The sequence below is a fragment of the Littorina saxatilis genome, linkage group LG3, assembly GCF_037325665.1.
Source record: "Littorina saxatilis isolate snail1 linkage group LG3, US_GU_Lsax_2.0, whole genome shotgun sequence".
Classification (NCBI taxonomy): domain Eukaryota; kingdom Metazoa; phylum Mollusca; class Gastropoda; order Littorinimorpha; family Littorinidae; genus Littorina; species Littorina saxatilis.
Window position 1 is genome coordinate 34,285,109 of NC_090247.1, and position 23,426 is coordinate 34,308,534.

The window sequence follows — 23,426 nt, forward strand, 5'->3', positions numbered from 1 at the left end:
GGGTGCAAAGTTCTTTTTTTTTTGTTTTTTGTATCTTATCAGCGAAGGCGCGAAGCGCCGAGCATGCTAGGGGGGTCCGGGGGCATGCCCCCCCCGGAATTTTTTTTTAAAAAGGAAGCAAAATTGTGCAATCTGAGCGTGTAAAGTGCTATTTTCAGGTGATACATTTTTCTTCTTTTTTTTCTTTTCTTTTTTGTCCCGCTGGGGGGGGGGTGCAATTGCACCCATTGCACCCCCCAGATCCGCCCCTGCACCTTTACAAACAAACACACACACATACACTTACGCACACGCACACCCACTCTCTCTCTCTCTTATACAAACAGACACACACCCACACACACACATGTAGGTACATACGCACTCATGTACGCACGCACACACCCACAGACACACCCACCCACCCACACACACACACATTGACTCACACAAATCTCATACACACAAAACACACACTCATACGCACATACACGGCTGGCCTAGTAGTAAGGCGTCCGCCCCGTGATCGGGAGGTCGTGGGTTAGAACCCAAGCCGGGTCATACCTAAGACTTTAAAATTGGCAATCTAGTGGCTGCCCAGGCGAAAAAGTACCACAGTTTACTATAGTAAAAGTACTATAGTATACTACAGTATACCACAGTATACTATAGTAAATGTACTATAGTATACTATAACTAGGTACAATAAAGTACTTTGGTAAATGTACCATAGTATTCTCTTATAGTACATTGTGGTAAATGTACTATAGTATACTATAGTATACCATGTACCATAGTATTTGTAAATGTACTATAGGATTTTGGTCATTTGAAAAAAAAAATGTACTGTGGTATACTATAGTATACTATAGTATACTACAGTACAGTGAAGTACTTTCGCCGCGGTACATTTGTACTATGGTACTTGTACTATAGTATACTGCGGTAAAGCGTGGTATTTTTTCTGTACTATGGTACTTTTACTATAGTTTACTATAGTATAGTGTAGTACTTTATGGTAAATGTACCACAGCATACAAAAGTACCGTGGATGTAATTATTGCCCTAATTCATGCTTAATATTTGTTTTTATGAATTGAATGTGTGCATGAATGTTCAAATGGCATCTGGCCAATGACTGCAGGCACTGTCTTTCACATTTAACAAAACAGACAAGAATAATTTTTTTATATTTTTTTTATTCTTTGGCAGCGCAGGGCATAAATAATCAACAGCATGTACATTATATATAAAAAAAAAAATTCACTGTTGAAACACGCCTTGAATAAAAACATGTGAATGCCTAGCGTATGTTCTGCTTTGAAACAAGTCTAAATTGGGATATAGATATCCTGTGATGATGAATGTGATAAGCACATAGGTCACATGCATGCGTAAAATGTTGAACGAACGATACATTATACATGTATGCAATTGTTAAAACCTGAAAGCAAGAATATTCAAATATGTTATATTCATTTAGTCTTGGTAAGCTTGCTTAGTATTATAAGTTATGTAGGAAAAATGACGCATAGGTTAAATCCCACTCCAACAATGCTACATTGAATTTAAAGGAGCAGCAAGTTACATCAGTTACAAAGTGGTGGTATGGTTGAGTGCATCCAAATACAAGTCGCGTAAGGCGAAAATACAATATTTAGTCAAGTAGCTGCCATTTTTCAGCAAGACCGTATACTCGTAGCATCGTCAGTCCACCGCTCATGGCAAAGGCAGTGAAATTGACAAGAAGAGCGGGGTAGTAGTTGCGCTAAGAAGGATAGCACGCTTTTCTGTACCTCTCTTTGTTTTAACTTTCTGAGCGTGTTTTTAATCCAAACATATCATATCTATATGTTTTTGGAATCAGGAACCAACAAGGAATAAGAGGAAAGTGTTTTTAAATTGATTTGGACAATTTAATTTTGATAATAATTTTTATATATTTAATTTTCAGAGCTTGTTTTTAATCCGAATATAACATATTTATATGTTTTTGGAATCAGCAAATGATGGAGAATAAGATAAACGTAAATTTGGATCGTTTTATAAATTTTTATTTTTTTTTACAATTTTCAGATTTTTAATGACCAAAGTCATTAATTAATTTTTAAGCCACCAAGCTGAAATGCAATACCGAAGTCCGGGCTTCGTCGAAGATTACTTGACCAAAATTTCAACCAATTTGGTTGAAAAATGAGGGCGTGACAGTGCCGCCTCAACTTTCACGAAAAGCCGGATATGACGTCATCAAAGACATTTATCAAAAAAATGAAAAAAACGTTCGGGGATTTCATACCCAGGAACTCTCATGTCAAATTTCATAAAGATCGGTCCAGTAGTTTAGTCTGAATCGCTCTACACACACACACACACACGCACACACGCACACACACACGCACACACGCACATACACCACGACCCTCGTTTCGATTCCCCCTCGATGTTAAAATATTTAGTAAAAACTTGACTAAATATAAAAACCAGATAGGCTTGCAAAATCAATACTGACAGCCGCTACTGTCTATGACAAAGTCAGAGATGGAAAAAAAATTATTACCACCAAGACATCAGGGTACATAGAAGAATGTAAATGAATGCATGTATCATACCATTTCAAATGAAAACAAAATCTTACTCAGGCAAAAGTCACTACAAACAAGTCAGTAGCATATTTTACTATTTGAGAAACAAAGCAATGTAAGCGCTCTAAATGCATACAACATGTCCAACAAGCACGAAAAGACATTTCAATGGTTGTTCTCAAGTGCCAGGAGATTGGTTCCCCATAATTCTCACTTACTCTTGAAGATTAACTTACTCTTATGTCCCTTTGTTTCTCAGACCTAAAATAGCGCTCTACCTTATTTCTTTAAGATTCTCAGTAGCAAAAGATAACAAAATATATGAACAGAGACTATAGAGTATACAGAGACGCTCCATACGGTGCTGAAAAGTGAGACCGGAAGCCCAGTGGCGCCACCACGCAGAAACATGGAACAATCTACTTTCTCTTTTCACAGCAGTAGTGATATCGTGCTGCACAAGCATGGCCGCGCCAACGCGAAAACACAGTGGGGCATAGTGTTCGGCCATCAATTGCTCAAACGCACATATGCCAAAGGCTTCAGGATGTTTAAATTTCCCAAGGAAGAGAGTATGGCAATCCGAATGGTGCAAAAGTCCCTTTTAGCTCTTGATGTCTAAATAACACATTATTTAGCTAAATAACGCGTTATTTAGCTAAACAATGCTTTATTTAGCTATATCATGCATTATTTAGCTAAATAATGCATTGTTTAAATTAAACAATGCATTATTTACAGATACAGAAAAAAGAGAGCCCAGAGCACTAAATAATGCATTGTTTAGCATAAATAAGAGATTGTGTTTGTAAATAACTCATTATTTATAAATAATTACGCGTTTTCTCTAAACAATATATTATATGTAAATAAAGTGTTATTTAAATAAATAAAATATTATTTAGATAAATAAAATATTATTTATCTAAATAAAATATTATTTAGATAAATAAAATATTATATGTAAATAAAATATTATTTATCTAAATAAAATATTATTTATCTAAATAAAATATTATTTAGATAAATAATTTATTATTTAGATAAATAATTTATTATTTAGATAAATAATTTATTATTTACTGTTTTTGCCTTGAAATAGTATTATTACACTAAATAATGCTTTATATAGCTATATAATAGGTTTCCGCTATATAATTCATGATTTGGTAAATAATACATTATATACCGTAAATAAAATATTATATACCGTAAACAATTCATTGTTTAGCGCATCGCGAAGCCGTTTTTTCTCTTGTTGTTTTTTTCCACGTGTTTCCGTGGATCCACGAGAGCTCTGTTGATTCTCAAACTGACCAATCAGACAACTAGCATCTGTACACTAATTAAAGTCCCATTGTTGAGTGTGACGAAAACTCGTGGTGACGATTTTAAAACATGTTGGGTCACGCATGGTCCAATCTTACATGGTCCAATCTTACATGGTCCAACCTTACATGGTCCAACCTTACATGGTCCAACCTTACATGGTCCAATCTTGCATGGTCCAATCTTACATGGTCCAACCTTGCATGGTCCAACCTTGCATGGTCCAATCTTACATGGTCCAATCTTACATGGTCCAACCTTACATGGTCCAACCTTACATGGTCCAACCTTACATGGTCCAATCTTACATGGTCCAACCTTACATGGTCCAACCTTGCATGGTCCAATCTTACATGGTCCAACCTTACATGGTCCAACCTTACATGGTCCAACCTTACATGGTCCAATCTTACATGGTCCAACCTTACATGGTCCAACCTTACATGGTCCAATCTTACATGGTCCAATCTTGCATGGTCCAATCTTACATGGTCCAACCTTGCATGGTCCAACCTTGCATGGTCCAATCTTACATGGTCCAACCTTACATGGTCCAACCTTACATGGTCCAACCTTACATGGTCCAATCTTACATGGTCCAACCTTACATGGTCCAACCTTGCATGGTCCAATCTTACATGGTCCAACCTTACATGGTCCAACTTTACATGGTCCAACCTTACATGGTCCAATCTTACATGGTCCAACCTTACATGGTCCAACCTTACATGGTCCAATCTTACATGGTCCAATCTTGCATGGTCCAATCTTGCATGGTCCAATCTTACATGGTCCAACCTTGCATGGTCCAACCTTACATGGTCCAACCTTACATGGTCCAATCTTACATGGTCCAACCTTACATGGTCCAACCTTACATGGTCCAATCTTACATGGTCCAATCTTACATGGTCCAACCTTACATGGTTCAACCTTACATGGTCCAATCTTACATGGTCCAATCTTGCATGGTCCAATCTTACATGGTCCAACCTTGCATGGTCCAACCTTGCATGGTCCAACCTTACATGGTCCAACCTTACATGGTCCAACCTTACATGGTCCAATCTTACATGGTCCAACCTTACATGGTCCAACCTTACATGGTCCAATCTTACATGGTCCAATCTTGCATGGTCCAATCTTGCATGGTCCAACCTTGCATGGTCCAATCTTACATGGTCCAACCTTACATGGTCCAACCTTACATGGTCCAACCTTACATGGTCCAATCTTACATGGTCCAACCTTACATGGTCCAACTTTGCATGGTCCAATCTTACATGGTCCAATAATATATATGGACCATGTAAGATTGGACCATGTAAGGTTGGACCATGTAAGATTGGACCATGTAAGGTTGGACCATGCAAGATTGGACCATGTAAGGTTGGACCATGTAAGATTGGACCATGCAAGGTTGGACCATGTAAGGTTGGACCATGTAAGATTGGACCATGCAAGATTGGACCATGCAAGGTTGGACCATGTAAGATTGGACCATGCAAGATTGGACCATGTAAGATTGGACCATGTAAGGTTGAACCATGTAAGGTTGGACCATGTAAGGTTGGACCATGTAAGATTGGACCATGTAAGATTGGACCATGCAAGGTTGGACCATGCAAGGTTGGACCATGTAAGATTGGACCATGCAAGATTGGACCATGTAAGATTGGACCATGTAAGGTTGAACCATGTAAGGTTGGACCATGTAAGATGGGACCATGTAAGATTGGACCATGTAAGGTTGGACCATGTAAGGTTGGACCATGTAAGATTGGACCATGTAAGATTGGACCATGCGTGACCCAACATGTTTTAAAATCGTCACCACGAGTTTTCGTCACACTCAACAATGGGACTTTAATTAGTGTACAGATGCTAGTTGTCTGATTGGTCAGTTTGAGAATCAACAGAGCTCTCGTGGATCCACGGAAACACGTGGAAAAAAACAACAAGAGAAAAAACGGCTTCGCGATGCGCTAAACAATGAATTGTTTACGGTATATAATATTTTATTTACGGTATATAATGTATTATTTACCAAATCATGAATTATATAGCGGAAACCTATTATATAGCTATATAAAGCATTATTTAGTGTAATAATACTATTTCAAGGCAAAAACAGTAAATAATAAATTATTTATCTAAATAATAAATTATTTATCTAAATAATAAATTATTTATCTAAATAATATTTTATTTATCTAAATAATATTTTATTTAGATAAATAATATTTTATTTACATATAATATTTTATTTATCTAAATAATATTTTATTTAGATAAATAATATTTTATTTATCTAAATAATATTTTATTTATTTAAATAACACTTTATTTACATATAATATATTGTTTAGAGAAAACGCGTAATTATTTATAAATAATGAGTTATTTACAAACACAATCTCTTATTTATGCTAAACAATGCATTATTTAGTGCTCTGGGCTCTCTTTTTTCTGTATCTGTAAATAATGCATTGTTTAATTTAAACAATGCATTATTTAGCTAAATAATGCATGATATAGCTAAATAAAGCATTGTTTAGCTAAATAACGCGTTATTTAGCTAAATAATGTGTTATTTAGACATCAAGAGCTAAAAGGGACTTTTGCACCATTCGGATTGCCATAAGAGAGCAGGTGAGGATTGTTTCTTCAATTTTTCTCTCGTTAAATGTTGGCGCATAGCAGTATACTTTCAAGACTTTGTTATTTTCGGGGTTACGGTACAAGGTAAAATAGGAGTTATTTTACTATACAAACACTGAATATTGTTTTATCGTACAGGCGTGCGCGGGTACGTGTGTATATGTGTGTGCGTGGGCATGTGTGCGTGCGTGTGTGTGTGTTCGTGTATGTGTGTGTGTTCGTGTGTGTGTGTGTGTGTGTGTGTGTGTGTGTGTGTGTGTGTGTGTGTGTGTGTGTGTGGCTGTGTCTGTCTGCACGAGTGTGCGTATGTGAGTGTGTGTTTAAATAGTTTTAATTCATGGAGCAGAGTATAAAAAAAAACAAGCACATAAATACACGACAACGCAGAGTTATTATATTGCGGGTCCATATTGAACACACAGTCCAAACTGTACAGACTTGTTGATGTCAGAACAACTCAGAGCTCCAACACCGTGTACACTCCTTACAAGACAGTATACCCTTCTCTCACACACCATTTATAGCTTCTTGTCGTCTGTCTTTGGTGTCTGGAGACAAATTCTCCCCCAACTCATACACTGCTCTGCGTCTTCTTCTATAGGATGGCCATGGCCCTTGAAGTCTTGACTGAGCAAGAAGAGCTAGGATTCTGCATTAAGTTTTATGTTACAAAAACACACGCATAATTGCAGTAGTCTGATCTTGCTGAAACTTCCGTCACGCCTAAAGAGCTCAGTCGTGTTTGTTTCCTCTGAATCTTTCCTTGTACAGAGCAGATATTTTCCTCCAGTACTGGTCAATTCTAAGCAGAGGTGCGGAGTCGTTTACTTGGACCTTGATGCGACCCTCTGAGAACGCCTTGAATAGTCCTGTTTTGTCGCCACGAAGGCAGATGAGTGCGTCCTGTGCTAGAACTCTGAAGACTCCCGCAATTCTTGATTGGTACGGTTCACCCCTTCCCACACTTCCACCACCTTACATTAGAAACAAATAACTTTTAGTAATCTGGTAGAAAAAATCGATTGACACGAAAAATGTACCCATATAACAATAACAGCAGCATCAAGATGAGGAGAGGGTAAGGGAGGGGGTGGGGAAGTTAGCATCATAAACCTCTTGAGCCAGATGATTGGAAAAATGTATGTGAGCAGAAACCGAAGCATATACATACACGGAATCGTAAGGACACATACCTTTCTGCAAGTTGACGAAAACAGGGTGTTCTTCTCCATTTCCATGGATAATGTAGAGCTGTAAAACATCATCGACGTCACGGACAATGTCCTCAGTGATGCACGCCTGGCCTAACTCGATGAACATGTCTTCAATGTCGCTATCAGAAGTGGATATCTCGTCTCTTCTCTCCCTCTTCATGCACTCTGTAAACATTTAAATTTACGCAAGAGATTTTCCAAATTCAATTATGCGACCAGTGTTCTAAAAATAGTTCTGTTGCATCTAAACCATTTCATTTTGATTAAAACAGCAGCGCAACAAAAAAGTTTGTGGGAAAAAGTTCCGATTTTGAGACAAAGGTCCTACGATTGCTTTCAGCACAGGTATGTTTCACGTAGGCAGAGATGATGAGAAGATGTCAATCTATCATCTTTCATAAAGATAATTTCCTCTCATTGATTGGTAACTTCTGATAGTATAGCAAGCTACCGTCGTCTAAGAATCCTTTCCAAGAACAAAATTAGACTTATATGTTTCTAACACTGTGGACGCTTTCCTGACTGCTGACAGATCCATTCCAGGTCTTATGTGACAATTCCATGCACTGCACTTCTGTTTGAGTTATTGGCTTATTGGTAATGCACTTCTTGTTTTGTTACGACTTTTCTTGTCACGGGAGATAATTCCTTGCAATAATGTAACTTTTAATAAGGACGTTTTGCATAACTGTTAATGGTTTACTATCAATGCACCTCTCTCTGAGTAAGAGCTCCCCGAAGGCTATTTACGTGTGGCATATCAAGTAAGAGTGTTGGGTAAGGGTTAGGGTTAACCCTAACACAATGCAAACACGTTTTTGATGCTTTTATTTCCTGGATGACTGCCAGCGCACTCTGTATATAGTTCAAGGGATTTTCTTCAATTGTCTTTTATCCGTTTCATGAATAAATACAAGATCAATGTGTTGAGCAACATTCACAACAGGCTCACATTATGACAGAAGGAATACACATTCCTGTTAGCCTCTCCTTAATATCATATGTCGCTTACTTTTTGGCTTAGATCCTGAACTCTCCACCTGTGTGAGAAGATAAAACGTTAAGAAATTAATTAAAAATTAGGTATCTAAAAAGATTATTATTTAACTAAGGGTGATTTCATAAGGCATTCATCAAATGAATATAAAAAACCCAATAATATACATTACTGGAACGACAAAAATAGAGCTTTAAAAAAAATGAATATCGCATGGTAGAACATTGTTCCATTATTGACGAGCCGCACGGGTATCTTTGGCGAGGGGTAAGTAGCGTGCAGGAGGAGAAATTTTTGTTCATGGGCGAACACGTGACAGGAAGTCGCCGTTTGTAGTCTGTGGTGAAATACCTCACAATGTGCTCAAACAAATCACAGGCACAGGAAATGAACAAGAAGAAGTGTGTCACAAGAATTTGAATTCTAACAAAATCACTGAGCAACACAGGAAGTTGTGGAATACGTCACCCTATGGGAGGAAAATTGTTGAACAAAAACATCATAGGTCGATTTGCGCAGGGTCAACCGCAACAAACTCAAACCGAGCCATTCATGCATTGCTGTATTTGAGTGACTTATATACCGACATTTTTATTTCTTTTTTTCAGCACAGGTGTAGGAAAAATCATGAACCAAAATGTTATTTATTTTCTAATTTAACATTTTTTTTACAAATGTGACCATGGTCTTTTAAACAAACAATGACATTAAACATTGTTATGTTAAAAAAAAGAAAAAAGAAAAAAGCTTTTGTGCACAAATCAGAAAATACATTGTACATTTTACCTACAGGCCAAACCGTGAGTGTCGTGGCAAAGCCAGACCGAGGAAATTGCACTGGGTTTTATTTTTATATCAGTCGCAAGTTGTCAAAAACAGGTGCTTGTATTTGGATGTGTCCTCTGATAGTAGGTTTGGTTGTGATCAATCAGAATGATGTGGGAATAAAAATGTATGACAGTTTGGTATGATGACATGTAATTCACATATGCTGAAATGTAATATTATACATGATATAATATTATTAAGGCTGTTGCCATGACCATGAACCCCATGGGACTGGGTGGCCGAGTGGTAACGCACTTGCGCTCGGAATCGAGAGGTTGCGTGTTCGACCCTGGATCAGGCCGCTATTTTCTCCCCCCTTTCCTAACCTAGATGGTGGGTTCAATGCTAGTCTTTCGGATGAGACGAAAAACCGAGGTCCCTTCGTGTACACTATATTGGGGTGTGCACGTTAAATATCCCACGTTTGACAAAAGGGTCTTTCCTGGCAAAATTGTATAGGCATAGATAAAAATGTCCATCAAATACCCGTGTGACTTGGAATAAAGGCCGCGAAAGGTGAATGCTCGCCTAACAGGCTTGAGGTTTGCTGGTCGATGTGAATGCGTTATATATTGTGTGTAAAAAATGTTTGTTTGTCTGTCTGTCTATAAAAAAAATTCCATTTCACACGGCAGAAATTAATATGTAAAGCGCGGAGAGCACAGTTAATTGTGGTTCGCGCTATATAAGCTCACCATAATAATAATAAGAAGAAAGGTTTAATGTTATGTAAAATCAAAATACCAAAATCAAGCACCTACTAATCTGTTCTGCGGCGCGGGAGTGTGTGTGTCTCTGCTCTCTCTCATCTCACTCTTGGCACACAGGTCAAAGCAGAGGTTAACTTGAGTGCACGTGTACCTAGCAGGAGGGGGGTGATTTCTTGAATTAGCTGAGGGCGGTGTCGTTGTTTGCCGTTGTCATGAGAACAGTTACTTTTGTTTTGTTTCGTTTTTACCTCCAAATTTTTGCATTTTCACAACAGGCTTTTCTGTTTCATCTCTCATACATGGTGTCAATTGGAGAGAAAAACCGGAACAAAACAGAAGTAACTTATCTCGTGAGAACGGTAGTGCACTAGGTTTGGGAAAAACACGACAATACGTACCTTATCTCTTTCAACCCGTATGGGGCCCTTCAACATGTGACAGACTGACAAATGCACCGAACCCATTTCGTTCTTCGAGAGACTTTTTCCGTGAAAACCTTTTCAGTGCCTCAGGGTCAGCTCAGGGTCAGTGTCATAAGAGCCTACATGTATGGCCGGACGAAGCCATGTTAACGCGTACGGAAGGGATATAAGACCGTTTTCAGCGGATTTTCACACTGCTAAAACCTGACTTTCTTGCAGTTGCTTTGTCTGCAATGCCTTAGAACTCTACAAATAGTTAAGTTTTTCGCGTTTGTGTTGTAATTTGCAAGCAAACATCGTACATAGTAAAGTTAATCGACTTTGCTACAATTTGTAAAAACTAGGGCATTACCTGATACCAAAATATATATAAATCCCATGCTGTTTTCGACCTAGACACAAACATTTGTCGTAGTAAGCGTAGACATCCGGTCTGCTCCCCGCCTAATGGCCGATGTCTTCCGTCTTCGGGGGACTACATGGGTTTAAATTTGGAGTGGTCCTTCTCCTAGAGGAGTTTCCTTGCAGGGATAGTGAGCCTCCTCTGCCCTCGTTTTAATTTTGGAGTGATCTTCTCCTAGGACAGCTGCCTTCCAGGGTTGACGAGCCTGTCCTGCCCGGCTATTTAACCCATAGTTGGGGGTTGGTTCGTGGGCACCAGGGCGTATCCACACGCCGGTGGGCCTGCATGCCACACGTCTAGGGGCCAACCTCCTCTGAGTCCTTGTAGTTCAGCCTGGGGCCTTTCGGTACCCAGTTCACGCCTGTCGCCACGATGGAGGCACTACAAAGGGCTTGCTGTGGAGAGGTTATGTACTGGCAGGAGAGACTGACGCAAGCTGCTTTCTTTTCGCGTTGTCCTGAAAAGGACGGTGCTAGCCAGCGGTGAGGGCTGAAAGCGAGAGGTGACAAGCACAAAATACTTCGCCAACACACTAGACACATCACACAACCATTTGACAGGCCATGCTGTTTTCAAATACAGCGTTTTGCTATTCACTTCAATATAATAGTAAATAACAATGAAGAAGTAACGAAGTCTTTTAACCACAATTTCCCAGATATTTACACTTTTCATTTTGTTTCAATTCACACCACAAAACATACACTTCGCCTTTTGCTATTCAGTCTCAAGTCTAAATAATAATAGTATAAATCATAACTAATTTTCTTCACACCATCGATCATAGACATAATGTACTGGGTCAAAGGTCCGCCTGACTTGAAAATTTACTGGGGGAAAGACAGTGACTGCAAAAAATCGTGTACTTCATGATTGGTACAATGGCCAACACAAATGTTGTCGGATCAAGTCTATACTTCCATTCTTTAGATGGTATATGTTTTTATATTTAGTCAAGTTTTGACTAAATATTTTAACATCGAGGGGGAATCGAAACGAGGGTCGTGGTGTATGTGCGTGCGTGTGTGTGTGTGTGTGTGTGTGTGTGTAGAGCGATTCAGACTAAACTACTGGACCGATCTTTATTAAATTTGACATGAGAGTTCCTGGGTATGAAATCCCCGAACTTGTTTTTCATTTTTTTGATAAATGTCTTTGATGACGTCATATCCGGCTTTTCGTGAAAGTTGAGGCAGCACTGTCACGCCCTCATTTTTCAACCAAATTGGTTGAAATTTTGGTCAAGTAATCTTCGACGAAGCCCGGGGTTCGGCATTGCATTTCAGCTTGGTGGCTTAAAAATTTATTAATGACTTTGATCATTAAAAATCTGAAAATTGTAAAAAAAATAACAATGTATAAAACGATCCAAATTTACGTTTATCTTATTCTCCATCGTTTGCTGATTCCAAAAACATATAAATATGTTATATTCGGATTAAAAACAAGCTCTGAAAATTAAATATATAAAAATTATTATCAAAATTAAATTGTCCAAATCAATTTAAAAACACTTTCATCTGATTCCTTGTCGGTTCCTGATTCCAAAAACATATAGATATGATATGTTTGGATTAAAAACACGCTCAGAAAGTTAAAACAAAGAGAGGTACAGAAAAGCGTGCTATCCTTCTTAGCGCAACTACTACCCCGCTCTTCTTGTCAATTTCACTGCCTTTGCCATGAGCGGTGGACTGACGATGCTACGAGTATACGGTCTTGCTGAAAAATGGCATTGCGTTCACTTTCATTCTGTGAGTTCGACAGCTACTTGACTAAATATTGTATTTTCGCCTTACGCGACTTGTTTTTCCTCTGCTTGATATTGAAAATATAATAAAGTGTTCCTTTTGGAGAAGTATTATACAGGAAAGTTATCATGCTGTTCACCCTCGTGACAAATAGACTTCAATAAGCAAACGCCACTCTGCATGACTAAGCACTCACTTTAGTATTATAATATTGTATCTATTTTGTTACATCTAGTCAGCATTTGTTAACCTTGACGACAGATATCATTGTAGGTAATATCAATACAATGTCCTATATTGATGCTATATTATTTGTATGCCAGTGTCTTTGGGTATTTATGGCAACAGCTACCGAAAGCTACGAAGTAAGCTTACATTTTTTGTTGGAGTGAAACTGTAAATCTCTTTCATAAACCATTTTGCCATTTACAACAGGCAATGTCATATATTGGTGCTACATTACTAGCATTCAAATGTGTATTCATGGCAACAGCATTTTGCCATTTACAACACTAACACTGTATTCTTTCTTGCTTTATTATTTTGTGACTCAGTGATAATTTTAAATAAAGTTATTTGCATCATACACTTTGATTTCATTCATTTCTATTTATAACTACTTTTACTACTTTCCCTTCTTCACTGTGACATGCCACTGTATCACGCTCATTCAGACCAAAAACAATACCATTCCTACCTGTTGCAACGTCTATCGCTCGCTCTGTCTTTTGGTTCCTTGGTTGATCGATCGGTTTCTTGGTGGAAAACATATTTCTGTCACCAATACCAATCACTTCCATAAAGGTAGAGTAGCCTTCTTCCTTTCTGTTAAGCCAATAGGTCTTATTCATTATTGAGCTCTTATTCATTATTGCATTACTTTCACAACAATCTTCTTCCTTGATATTGCGATAGTTGTTATCTCCCATTTATGTACAAACGCCGAAAAGACAATTTAACAGGACACATCAACACTATTATTTTGTTTACCTGTACCAACAGGTGTACAACTTCCTGTTTCTTTGGTATTGTCAATGTTTCGGCCCGTGTTGATCCTGGGATCAACTGAATTTCTTGTATGGCTTAAGGAGATGATTGCATGTTCTTTCTTTTTAAATATGAGCATAATATTATCCCCAAGTTAACAGTCTTTCTCTATGCTCACATTATAAAAAAGGAAGACAAATTCCTTTTAGACTCCCCTTCACATAACTAATACAAACACAAAATTCAACTGTCTAATGTGGGGGTGGGGATCGAGTTGCCCTGCACAAATATAAACTGTAATGCATCATAATATTTACGTATAGGTTATTCGTATCTAACTTTATTTCCAGTCACAGATTCTTCTTGTTTGTAAAGTTGGTCTCAAGCCAGATTCTAGATGCAATCAATTGTTCTTATCTCATACTGAAAAATCTGAATATCTTAAATTACAGGAGTTTTTTTGGTTAGAAAGTCAAAGCCAAGATGTTTTTGTTTGTTTGTTTGTTTGTTTGTTTGTTTGTTTGCTTAACGCCCAGCCGACCACGAAGGGCCATATCAGGGCGGTGCTGCTTAGACATATAACGTGCGCCACACACAAGACAGAAGTCGCAGCACAGGCTTCATGTCTCACCCAGTCACATTATTCTGACACCGGACCAACCAGTCCTAGCACTAACCTCATAATGCCAGACGCCAGGCGGAGCAGCCACTAGATTGCCAATTATAAAAAGTCTTAGGTATTACCCGGCCGGGGTTCGAACCCACGATCTCCCGATCACGGGGCGGACGCCTTACCACTAGGCCAACCGTGCCGGTAGCCAAGATGTGACATTGAAATAAAACAGCTTACGCTAAAACAGGTAGGGGAAGGGCTCCTAATATGGACCGGCTCCTAATATGGACCACCACCAACTAACGGCGCTAGAGCGCTCAAAAAAGTTTTATTCGCTGTATTCACCCTCTTTGGATAACTTGCACATGTCAAAACAGTTGCAGAAACACAAATCTCAAAACCGTTAGGCTTTTTCTCTTTTTTCACTTTTGGCAGCGTTCACTCTAAATTTGCCGCCTAAAACGGACTCGTTTCTGTCTACAGCCAAAGCTTTTATCAAACAGAAATGGCTATGTATGACAGCTAAAACCGTATTTGTTACATTTTAGCAGTGTTGACCCCGAGTTTCTACTGCAAACAAAAAATAATAGCAAAATCTCAAAGTATGTGTGGGTCTCCTAATATGGACCACCTTCAACAAATCGAAGAAAATAAAAGCTAAAGGCTATTTTCATTAATTCATTAAGAAGCTTGCTGGTAATAACCTATAACTAGCCCTCGAAATTTAAAAAAAATACAACGAAAAGTCTTCTTTTCGTGGAAGTTGATAATTTCACTTATTTTAACTCTGTTTTTGATAAGCTTCTTCAGTTTCCTGGTGTTCTTCAAATAATGCTCTCATCAACACGAAACAGATACATCTAGGGCATATTTTAATTAGGCTGACTTATACACTAAGTTGTATCATGTTATTTTGAAATATAGGGGGCTTTTTACAGTGATTCGTGAAGGCCGCTTCGCTGGTCCATATTAGGCGCCCAGGCTCCTAATATGGACCCTTTGTGATTTTTTCTGTATTTAATGTTTGCTGAATGTGTATCAAAGCTATTTTTACTCTAATTAGGCCTAACGGTTAACCTAAGAAAGAAGGACTACCAAGCACAAAATGAAACGTCTTTGCACGAAAACAAGCTAGTTATCAGCAATAAACAAAAAGTGGTCCATATTAGGGGCCCTTCCCCTACTGAATGCATCAAGTCTGAGGCATCATTAAAAAAAGTTATGACTTTATTTTGTTCAAGGTTATGACATAATACCAGTTACTTCCCTTGGTTTTCAAGCAAATAAAATGAATGTAAATTGAATAATCACTAGTCTTCGTTTTCTTGAAAAATCTGAGTTTACTTGCTTCCAAGAAAACAAACTGTTCAAATGTTTTGTTTCTGTGACAGTGGTGAACTTTATTTGACGCCCTCCACATGTTTTTGGCTCACGAAGTGTAGCCTATGCGTTCGTAACTTTGTCTGTCTGTGCGTGCGTGCGTGCGTGTGTGTGTGTATGTCTGTGGTAGAAACTTTAACATTTCGTCATTTGAAGAGGTCACATTATGGCGTAAGAGGGTTAGACGTCACGCGAAGGAATTACTGAATGTCTCGGTCATTGTTTTTTGAGCGGGCCGAGACTAGTTGGCAGTCGTGTCGTAGATTGTTGACTCTCTCTCTCTCTCTCTCTCTCTCTCTCTCTCTCTCTCTCTCTCTCTCTCTCAAAAGGCCTACAAAACCAGCTTAATGTCCTGCGCTGCTCTGCAGAAAAACTGTGTCTGAACGTGAACTTGACAAAGACTAAGGTCATGGTTTTTAGAAAGGGCGGGCACATTGCACAGAAAGAGAAGTGGTTCTACGGAATGGATCGTCTTGAGATTGTGAACTCGTTTAGATATCTCGGTGTAACCCTTTCCACCCAACTGAGCTGGAACATTGCAGTAGAAACAAAGACAACCATGGCGAAAAAGGGAGTGATCGAAATCGTTAGATTACTGAACAGACTTGGCTGCCATTCGGCAAAGGTGTTTTTCAAACTGTTTGACGCACGGATCGCTCCTATGCTCTTGTATGGTTCAGAGCTATGGGGATATGGAAAGTATGACTCTGTGGAAAGGGTCCACCTGTTTGCGTGTAAAAAGTTTCTGAAAGTGACAATTCGAACTCCAAACAACATTGTGTATGGTGAATTGGGAAGACATCCGCTGTATATTAACTCTGCAGTCAGATGTGTGAAATACTGGTTTACACTGCTGAAGCAACCTGATTCAAGATATTCCAAGATTGCATATAAAGCTTTATGTAATTTGGCATCGAAGGGCCACACAAATTGGGTCTCACATGTGCAGAGTCTTTTATGTTGTAATGGTTTTGCTGCTGTGTGGATGTACGGAACGGTTGGGAATGAGAAGTGTTTCTTACAAGAGTTTAAAAGACGTTTACAAGATTGTTTTTGTCAAGAATGGTTCTCCTTTTTAGAATGCAGTGAACGTTTTGACATTTATAATTGTTACAAAACATGCTTGGAAAAAGAGAAATACATTGAATTAATCGAAGATATTAAGTACAGAGTTGCTCTTACTCGTTTCCGCGCAGGAGTATCCGAAATCAACGCTCACAAGTTTCGGTACGCACCAAACCAAACGACAAGAAACTGTCCTCTCTGTACAGCTGATAAAGAAGATGAACACCATGTTGTATTTTTATGTCCTTTTTATCAAGACCTTCGAGCAAAGTATTTGAAAATCTCGAACTCTAAGACGCTGCAACAACAACTTGTGTATTTCTGTGGCAATAATGAGGAAAATGTGATGAACAGCTTCAGCAGATTTGTGTTCTTCATGCTACAGAAGAGACGAACCCTTATAAATGAGGTTCAGTGATATGTCATCAGGGTTTTAATGTATTTGTTGAATTTTATGCGTGACTATAATTTATAACTGTGCAGATACTATTGCTGTTATTTTAACCACTATTGTAAGGGGCTGTGGCCTTAGACAATTAAAGATTTGTTCTTGTTGTTCTTGTTCTCTCTCTCTCTCTCTCTCTCTCTCTCTCTCTCTCTCTCTCTCTCTCTCTCTCTCTCTCTCTCTCTCTCTCTCTCTCTCTCTTTCTCTCTCTTTCAACTTCAGGCCCTTCAAGCGTTATTATTCTGGTTTGTTTCGTTTTGGTTTCATTTTTCATTGCTCATTTTTCTTTTTGATTTATCTCCCTTTCCCCCTTCTTTTGCGCTTGGAGGACATCATCTTCTCTGATAATTCGTTTTCATATATTTGTATTGTTGTTTTCATTTTTTTTTTAACCTGTTGAAGACTATTAGGTCGAAACGTTGTTCATTGTCATTTGTTTGTAGGCCCTATATTTCGTTGCGAGTCCAGAATATTAGGTATTACTCTTAGTTCTTTCTTTCTTTATTTGGTGTTTAACGTCGTTTTCAACCATTCAAGGTTATATCGCGACGGATTACTCTTAGTCGTGTCCCTGTAAGTAGGCTACATGCACACAGACAGATCTAGATCTAGTGTCTTGCTTTCTTGCACAGTGTCACCTATGCTTACTGTGTGTGTGTGTGTGTGTGTATGTGTGACGGAGTGATTGAGTTTTACTGTTTGTCTATTTCTTACGTGAGCCTTGAAGGCTTCGCCTCTTGTTCTGAATGAAAACAACAACATGGACGGTTAAAAGTGTGTCACTCTTTGAATGATCCAGCTGCAAATGGTCCTGAGAAAACTCAGCTTTAAAAATAAGAATGTCAAACTTGTCCATTTTCAACTGCCAAATGGATGTTGTGTGAACCAAAGTTACATAATGTGTTAGGGTCAACAGAGACCATACAGTTTTCTTCATTCAAACATAGGAGAAAACTCTAGTTTTGCTTTTTCTTTTGACACAAGCACAAACCCGCTGTGATCTTGAAATAACATTTTGAGGAGGATATACCATATTTGCGACATGAGTGGAGGTCATCAAATCCTTGCGATGCGTAACGTTTGAAAGCTTCAACAACTTTTGAGAAATCTCAACACTAAGTTTGTGATTCACAGAAAACTGTTTGTTTGTATTTCCACTAAAAAGTGCATTGGCTCGATGTACTTGTGTATGTTTTGTTTTGTAAAAAAACCCAAAACATTGTGTTAAATAACCATTATTGTTTTTCTTTAATTCATAATTTTGGAACCTAAGGAGTCTGTCTGGTTTTGGATTTGTTAACAGACAGCCAACTCACATTGAAAAACAGGACCGATTCCTACAACACTGATTTCTCAGGTGGGTCATTGAGTTCTTCCCCTAACTTCCCAGTTCATTTAACTGAAACATTCAGAACTTAGCATTCAGGAAATAAACTTACAAATCAACATAACAAATCTTAAAAGAAATCAATCAAAACAAATAACGTCTAAAAAATCAAATAAATAAAAAAATAGAATGATGACAAATTATATGAAGTAAATAGGACAAAGACACTTCGGCTAAAACTAAAATGTAACATAATTAAATCAAATATTCACTTGCCCTTGCCTGTTCTGAATCATGTGACGTGGTGATGGTGATCAGCTGACCAGATGTACGAGAGCACGCCAACAGTCTATCGAACTGTTCAAGCATTGAGTCAGATGGCGCAGGTTGCACCCAGGCTACAATCTGCAAAGGAACATGACTGTACTTTCAGAAACGATGTGGATTTACGTTTTGGTTGGAATATTATCAAGTGTGTGGGAGTGCAGGAAATCCGGGACAAACACTACAGTGCATAATATTGTAATCTGAAGGTTTTAATCCGGGACGCCCCCTGCCCCAGATTTTGTTTACTTTTAGGAGATCAAGATTTTTAACAACATTTGAAGTCAAATAACCAAAGGGAAGTAATCGTACTTTGAAGTAACAAATGTGAAAAGACTTTTTAGAAACGTCTGTGATAAAACTAAACGATAACAGTTAAAAGAAAGTCATGTCAACTGCTAAAAGCAACAACTTTGAATCGAGCAGAGAGACAGAGACAGAGAGAGACAGAGACAGAGAGAGACAGAGACAGAGACAGAGGGGAAGAGAGAGACACACATCAACACTCTCTCACTCCCGAACACACTATTACACACGTGCAAACATGCACACAAGTACGCACATGCAGATGCACGCACAAAAGCATGCCGACACTTACTCACCCACGTACAATCACCCCCCACCCCACACACACCCCAACACACACACACAGAAAAAACCCACAAAGACCCCCACACACACATACATCCGATCCTCCTCTATCCATTCAGCACCTTCCTCTCAAGCCCAAAAACACATTGGGCGCTTGTGGCGATGACACTGTCTGGACCCTGCATGGTGACCACGTCTGTCAGCAAATTGCTGCGCGAGGTTGTATCGTCGTCCCTGTGAATAATGATGTCTTGTTTAAGTGAATTTTAAAAAAATGGACATTAAATCTTGAAGTAAAGAATATGTATATCTTTAAAAGTGACACAAGAAATCTGATTTGACACTGACCGTGCATACGATGTTGCCGTTATGATCAAAACGGACAGCTTCAAAGATTTACAAAATCACCCAGGCACTTGTTGAAAAAGCGGGCGCCTAAAAACTTCAACATCCTGTCTTTGCAGAACATTTTAACAACTAAATTCGAAGGCTTGGGTTGTAGGTTGGCTGCATATCATTATGACACCGACGGGCGCAGTGGCCTAATGGATAAGACATCGGCTTCCTAATCGGACGGTCGTGAGTTCAAATCCCGGCCGCGGTCGCCTGGTGGGTTAAGGGTGGAGATTTTCCCGACCTCCTAGGTCACCTTGTGTGCAGACCTGCTAGTGCCTTATTCCCGTTCGTGTGTAAACGCAAGCACAATACCAAGTGCGCACGGAAAAGATCCAAAACTGCCTCACATGTACTAGCTAGCTGAACTGCTTTCGATATACATCATATATATGTTTATGGACTACATAATTATAGTCGTATCACTCCGTAGTACTGGCTGGTCCTTAAAAATGTACCCATCAAATAAACACACTATTTCCATAGCAGAATTATTCGTTGAGGATTTAGTGACGAGCAAACGAATTGCAAATGAAGCAATAGCGATATTACACGTACCACCCATAAAATACGCTTTTAAGTACTTACGACAACACAGTAACTGGAATCCCAAATTTCCGAAGACCCTTGATGATACCACAAGTGTTTTGCTCTTTTCTGTGTGTACCGCAATCGTCGAAACCGGTGAGGCAGAGCAAAAAGACGTCCCGATACTGCAGTGGTTCAGGGCTGCAAGACTCTGGAGTCTGCTTGTTTGAACCAGGAGTACCTGGACATGATTTAAACTATATTGCAGTTATACCTGCAAGTGTGTGTGTGTGTGTGTGTGTGTGTGTGTGTGTGGGTGGGTGGGTGTGTGTGTACCTGTGTGTGAGTGTTCCTGCATGCGCGCTTATAAGCAAGCCTTTTAACGCCTTGACAAGTCAAACATCTTTCACTTTGGCATGATGGCAAGGGCTTCTTTAGGCTGCAGACTTTCACAGTTTTTGTTTCTCCATAAGTGCCGTTTAAGACCTAATTATCTTTGAAGTAGTATATTAGTATTAGTTTGCGTTACCAATGTATGTAAAAGTTCCCCGGGTCTCATATCAGCTTTCTCATTAGCGATTGATTCAAGTTTGTACTGTCGTCTTCTTACATAGCTGTTTAGAGGTTTATTTACGGACCTTCAGCTCAAATCTTTTTATGTGTGATTGGTTAGGTTCACATTCTCCCAGAATGTCACGATTTAGTGACATGGATCGAGAAAGTGTCACTCTGTGGGGTGCCTTTCTCGAATTGCGACAGAAAGCGCCTGTGCATTCTGTCAAGGGCTGTGGGTTTTAGCTGACAGAGCATAGCGAACACGGAGATTTCTTGTTGCACGGGTTTCACGTGGGTGATTTCTGCTGTCAGGACAAAACTGGCGATAGCTGAACTTGGTACGTGACAAGGTGAGTCACGTGATTTTGTCAAGGTTGTCTGTGTGAGACATGTTAACTGGACACTCGAAACTCAGCGGCGAGAGAGAGCAGTCGGTGTCTTATTTTCCTACAAGTTTGATGGTCTTCAACGCGTTGACTTCTGCACTGTTTGTCAACGTGCCGTTCTGCGTGTACAGTAGGGCTTAAAGGCATATGTACGCGCTCCCGTGTTTACAAAGTGTAGTTTGCCCATAATCGATGTCAAACGCACCATAAGACCATATAATGACGATATGTCACCATGCGCGGACCATAATACATGCATTACAGCTTGTTCTAGCCTCTGAAAAAGTGAGGATGTCAACAAAGCCGCGGTGTTAGCTCCCTTGCATCAACGTTACATGTGTTGCCAAATCTATAAATAGGACGATCCAGATCAAAATGAAAATTAACATATCTCAACATTGAAGGGGTCCTAGACCACAATATTTTGCAGGGAACTTGATTTAGCATGTCTCCAGCTGTTGGTAAAGCAATTAGCGTGTATAGTCATCGAGTACATATGCCTTTAAAGGAACTTCAAGTGGGGACCACTTTCTCTCTGTTTACATGCTGGCTGACGGACGGGGCGTCAAGGTTTTTTCTTCGCTGTGCGGGGAAAGATTTCCACGGCATAAGGATTCAGCGCAAGAGGGTGGATGGCGGTATTTCCGTTGACGAACGGGTGCCATTGAAAAGGAAGCGGTTTCGCTTAAAAGAGAGAGCTACCTACATTAGGCTGTTGAGGTAATAAATCATTATTTAACGCTGTTGACGAGTCTGTGTTTGTGGAATGAAATACTCTCTGTTGTTCTTTCCAGGTTAGCGAATAATTTGCTCTTTGTGACGCTAAAATACTAATCTGTATATGGTTTTTGCAGATATGGAGAGAAGGAAGGAAATAGCTGATTTGTTGTTGTAAAAGTTCGTTTGTGCAGGCCCACGTGCTCGATGAAATATATATATAAAGGGGACATGTTTAAAGGTGGAGGTTGAGGGGTAGCGTGGCATGTTTAGTGCACCAATTCTTTTTGTTGCAGCCTTTCTTCATATCTTCCGTTGCTTGCTGTTTTCAACGGCCTACATACACCTACTACGTTCTATGCTGAGCGGGATGCTGTAACCGGATCGTCCGCGGTGTGATGTAACCAGCGAACCTGATGTTCTGGTGATTTGCTGTCGCTGTCGCCGTCCTACCAGCTACACCTCTACTTTTTCTGGTAGACTACGGGAGGACCTTCAGCGACTGAGTGAGGCGCCTGATGTCTCCACTGTTCCCTGCTTCGTTGCCACGCCAGCCGGCACTACATTCGACGGAGCAGTTGTGGAGACTATAGACTAATCACGGGCCGCCCACTCAATGGCAAAAAGCTAAGTTGCACCATGTCTTTTGCACCCTTCTTACCACCAAGTCATCTGTTATATTTATGATTACACTCGAATGGTGACAACGTGGAGTGTGTGACACCTGCATGAACTAGCACTTTTAGGCAGATCAGCAACTTTCTTAACTATACACGGGATCAGCATGTTATTATTATTTTCTATACTTTAACTGGCATTTTTCAGTGACCACTTGGTTTACGTTTTGAACGTAAAAAGAACATCTTTTGGAGTGAAGTCTCGAGGGAGGTGGCGTGATATTACATAAACAGGCGTCTGAAACTTATACTTTTGTTGATTCTATTTATTTGTATGACTGCGAGAGTGGATCGTGGTGTGGTTAGTTAGTTAGAAGTAACTAACCGTCCATAATCACCTTATTTGATATAGTGAAACGTGACACAGAAGAACTGAAACCAGGATGCAGACTGGTGCCTATCATTTATATTTTTGTTGATGTCAATATGACCTGCGCGTGGTCACACAAATTTACCCATTTTCATTGTGCTCCGAAACTTTTGTTTGACCATGTTGAGAACTCTTCATGAGGATTCCTTGAATTGTCTACCCTATCATTAGTTTGAAACTGAAAGTTGTCAG

General features: G+C 39.3%; 1 protein-coding gene across 1 annotated transcript in view; it reads right to left on the reverse strand.

Moving 5' to 3' along the window:
• Nucleotides 1-19,715: 19,715 nt before the first annotated feature.
• Nucleotides 19,716-23,426, reverse strand: part of LOC138962224 (uncharacterized) — a 59,926-nt gene continuing 56,215 nt past the window's right edge. Inside the window, exon 12 of the mRNA XM_070333954.1 lies at nt 19,716-19,842. Coding sequence (XP_070190055.1) covers nt 19,716-19,842 — 127 coding nt within the window. The remainder of the gene's footprint in view (nt 19,843-23,426) is intronic.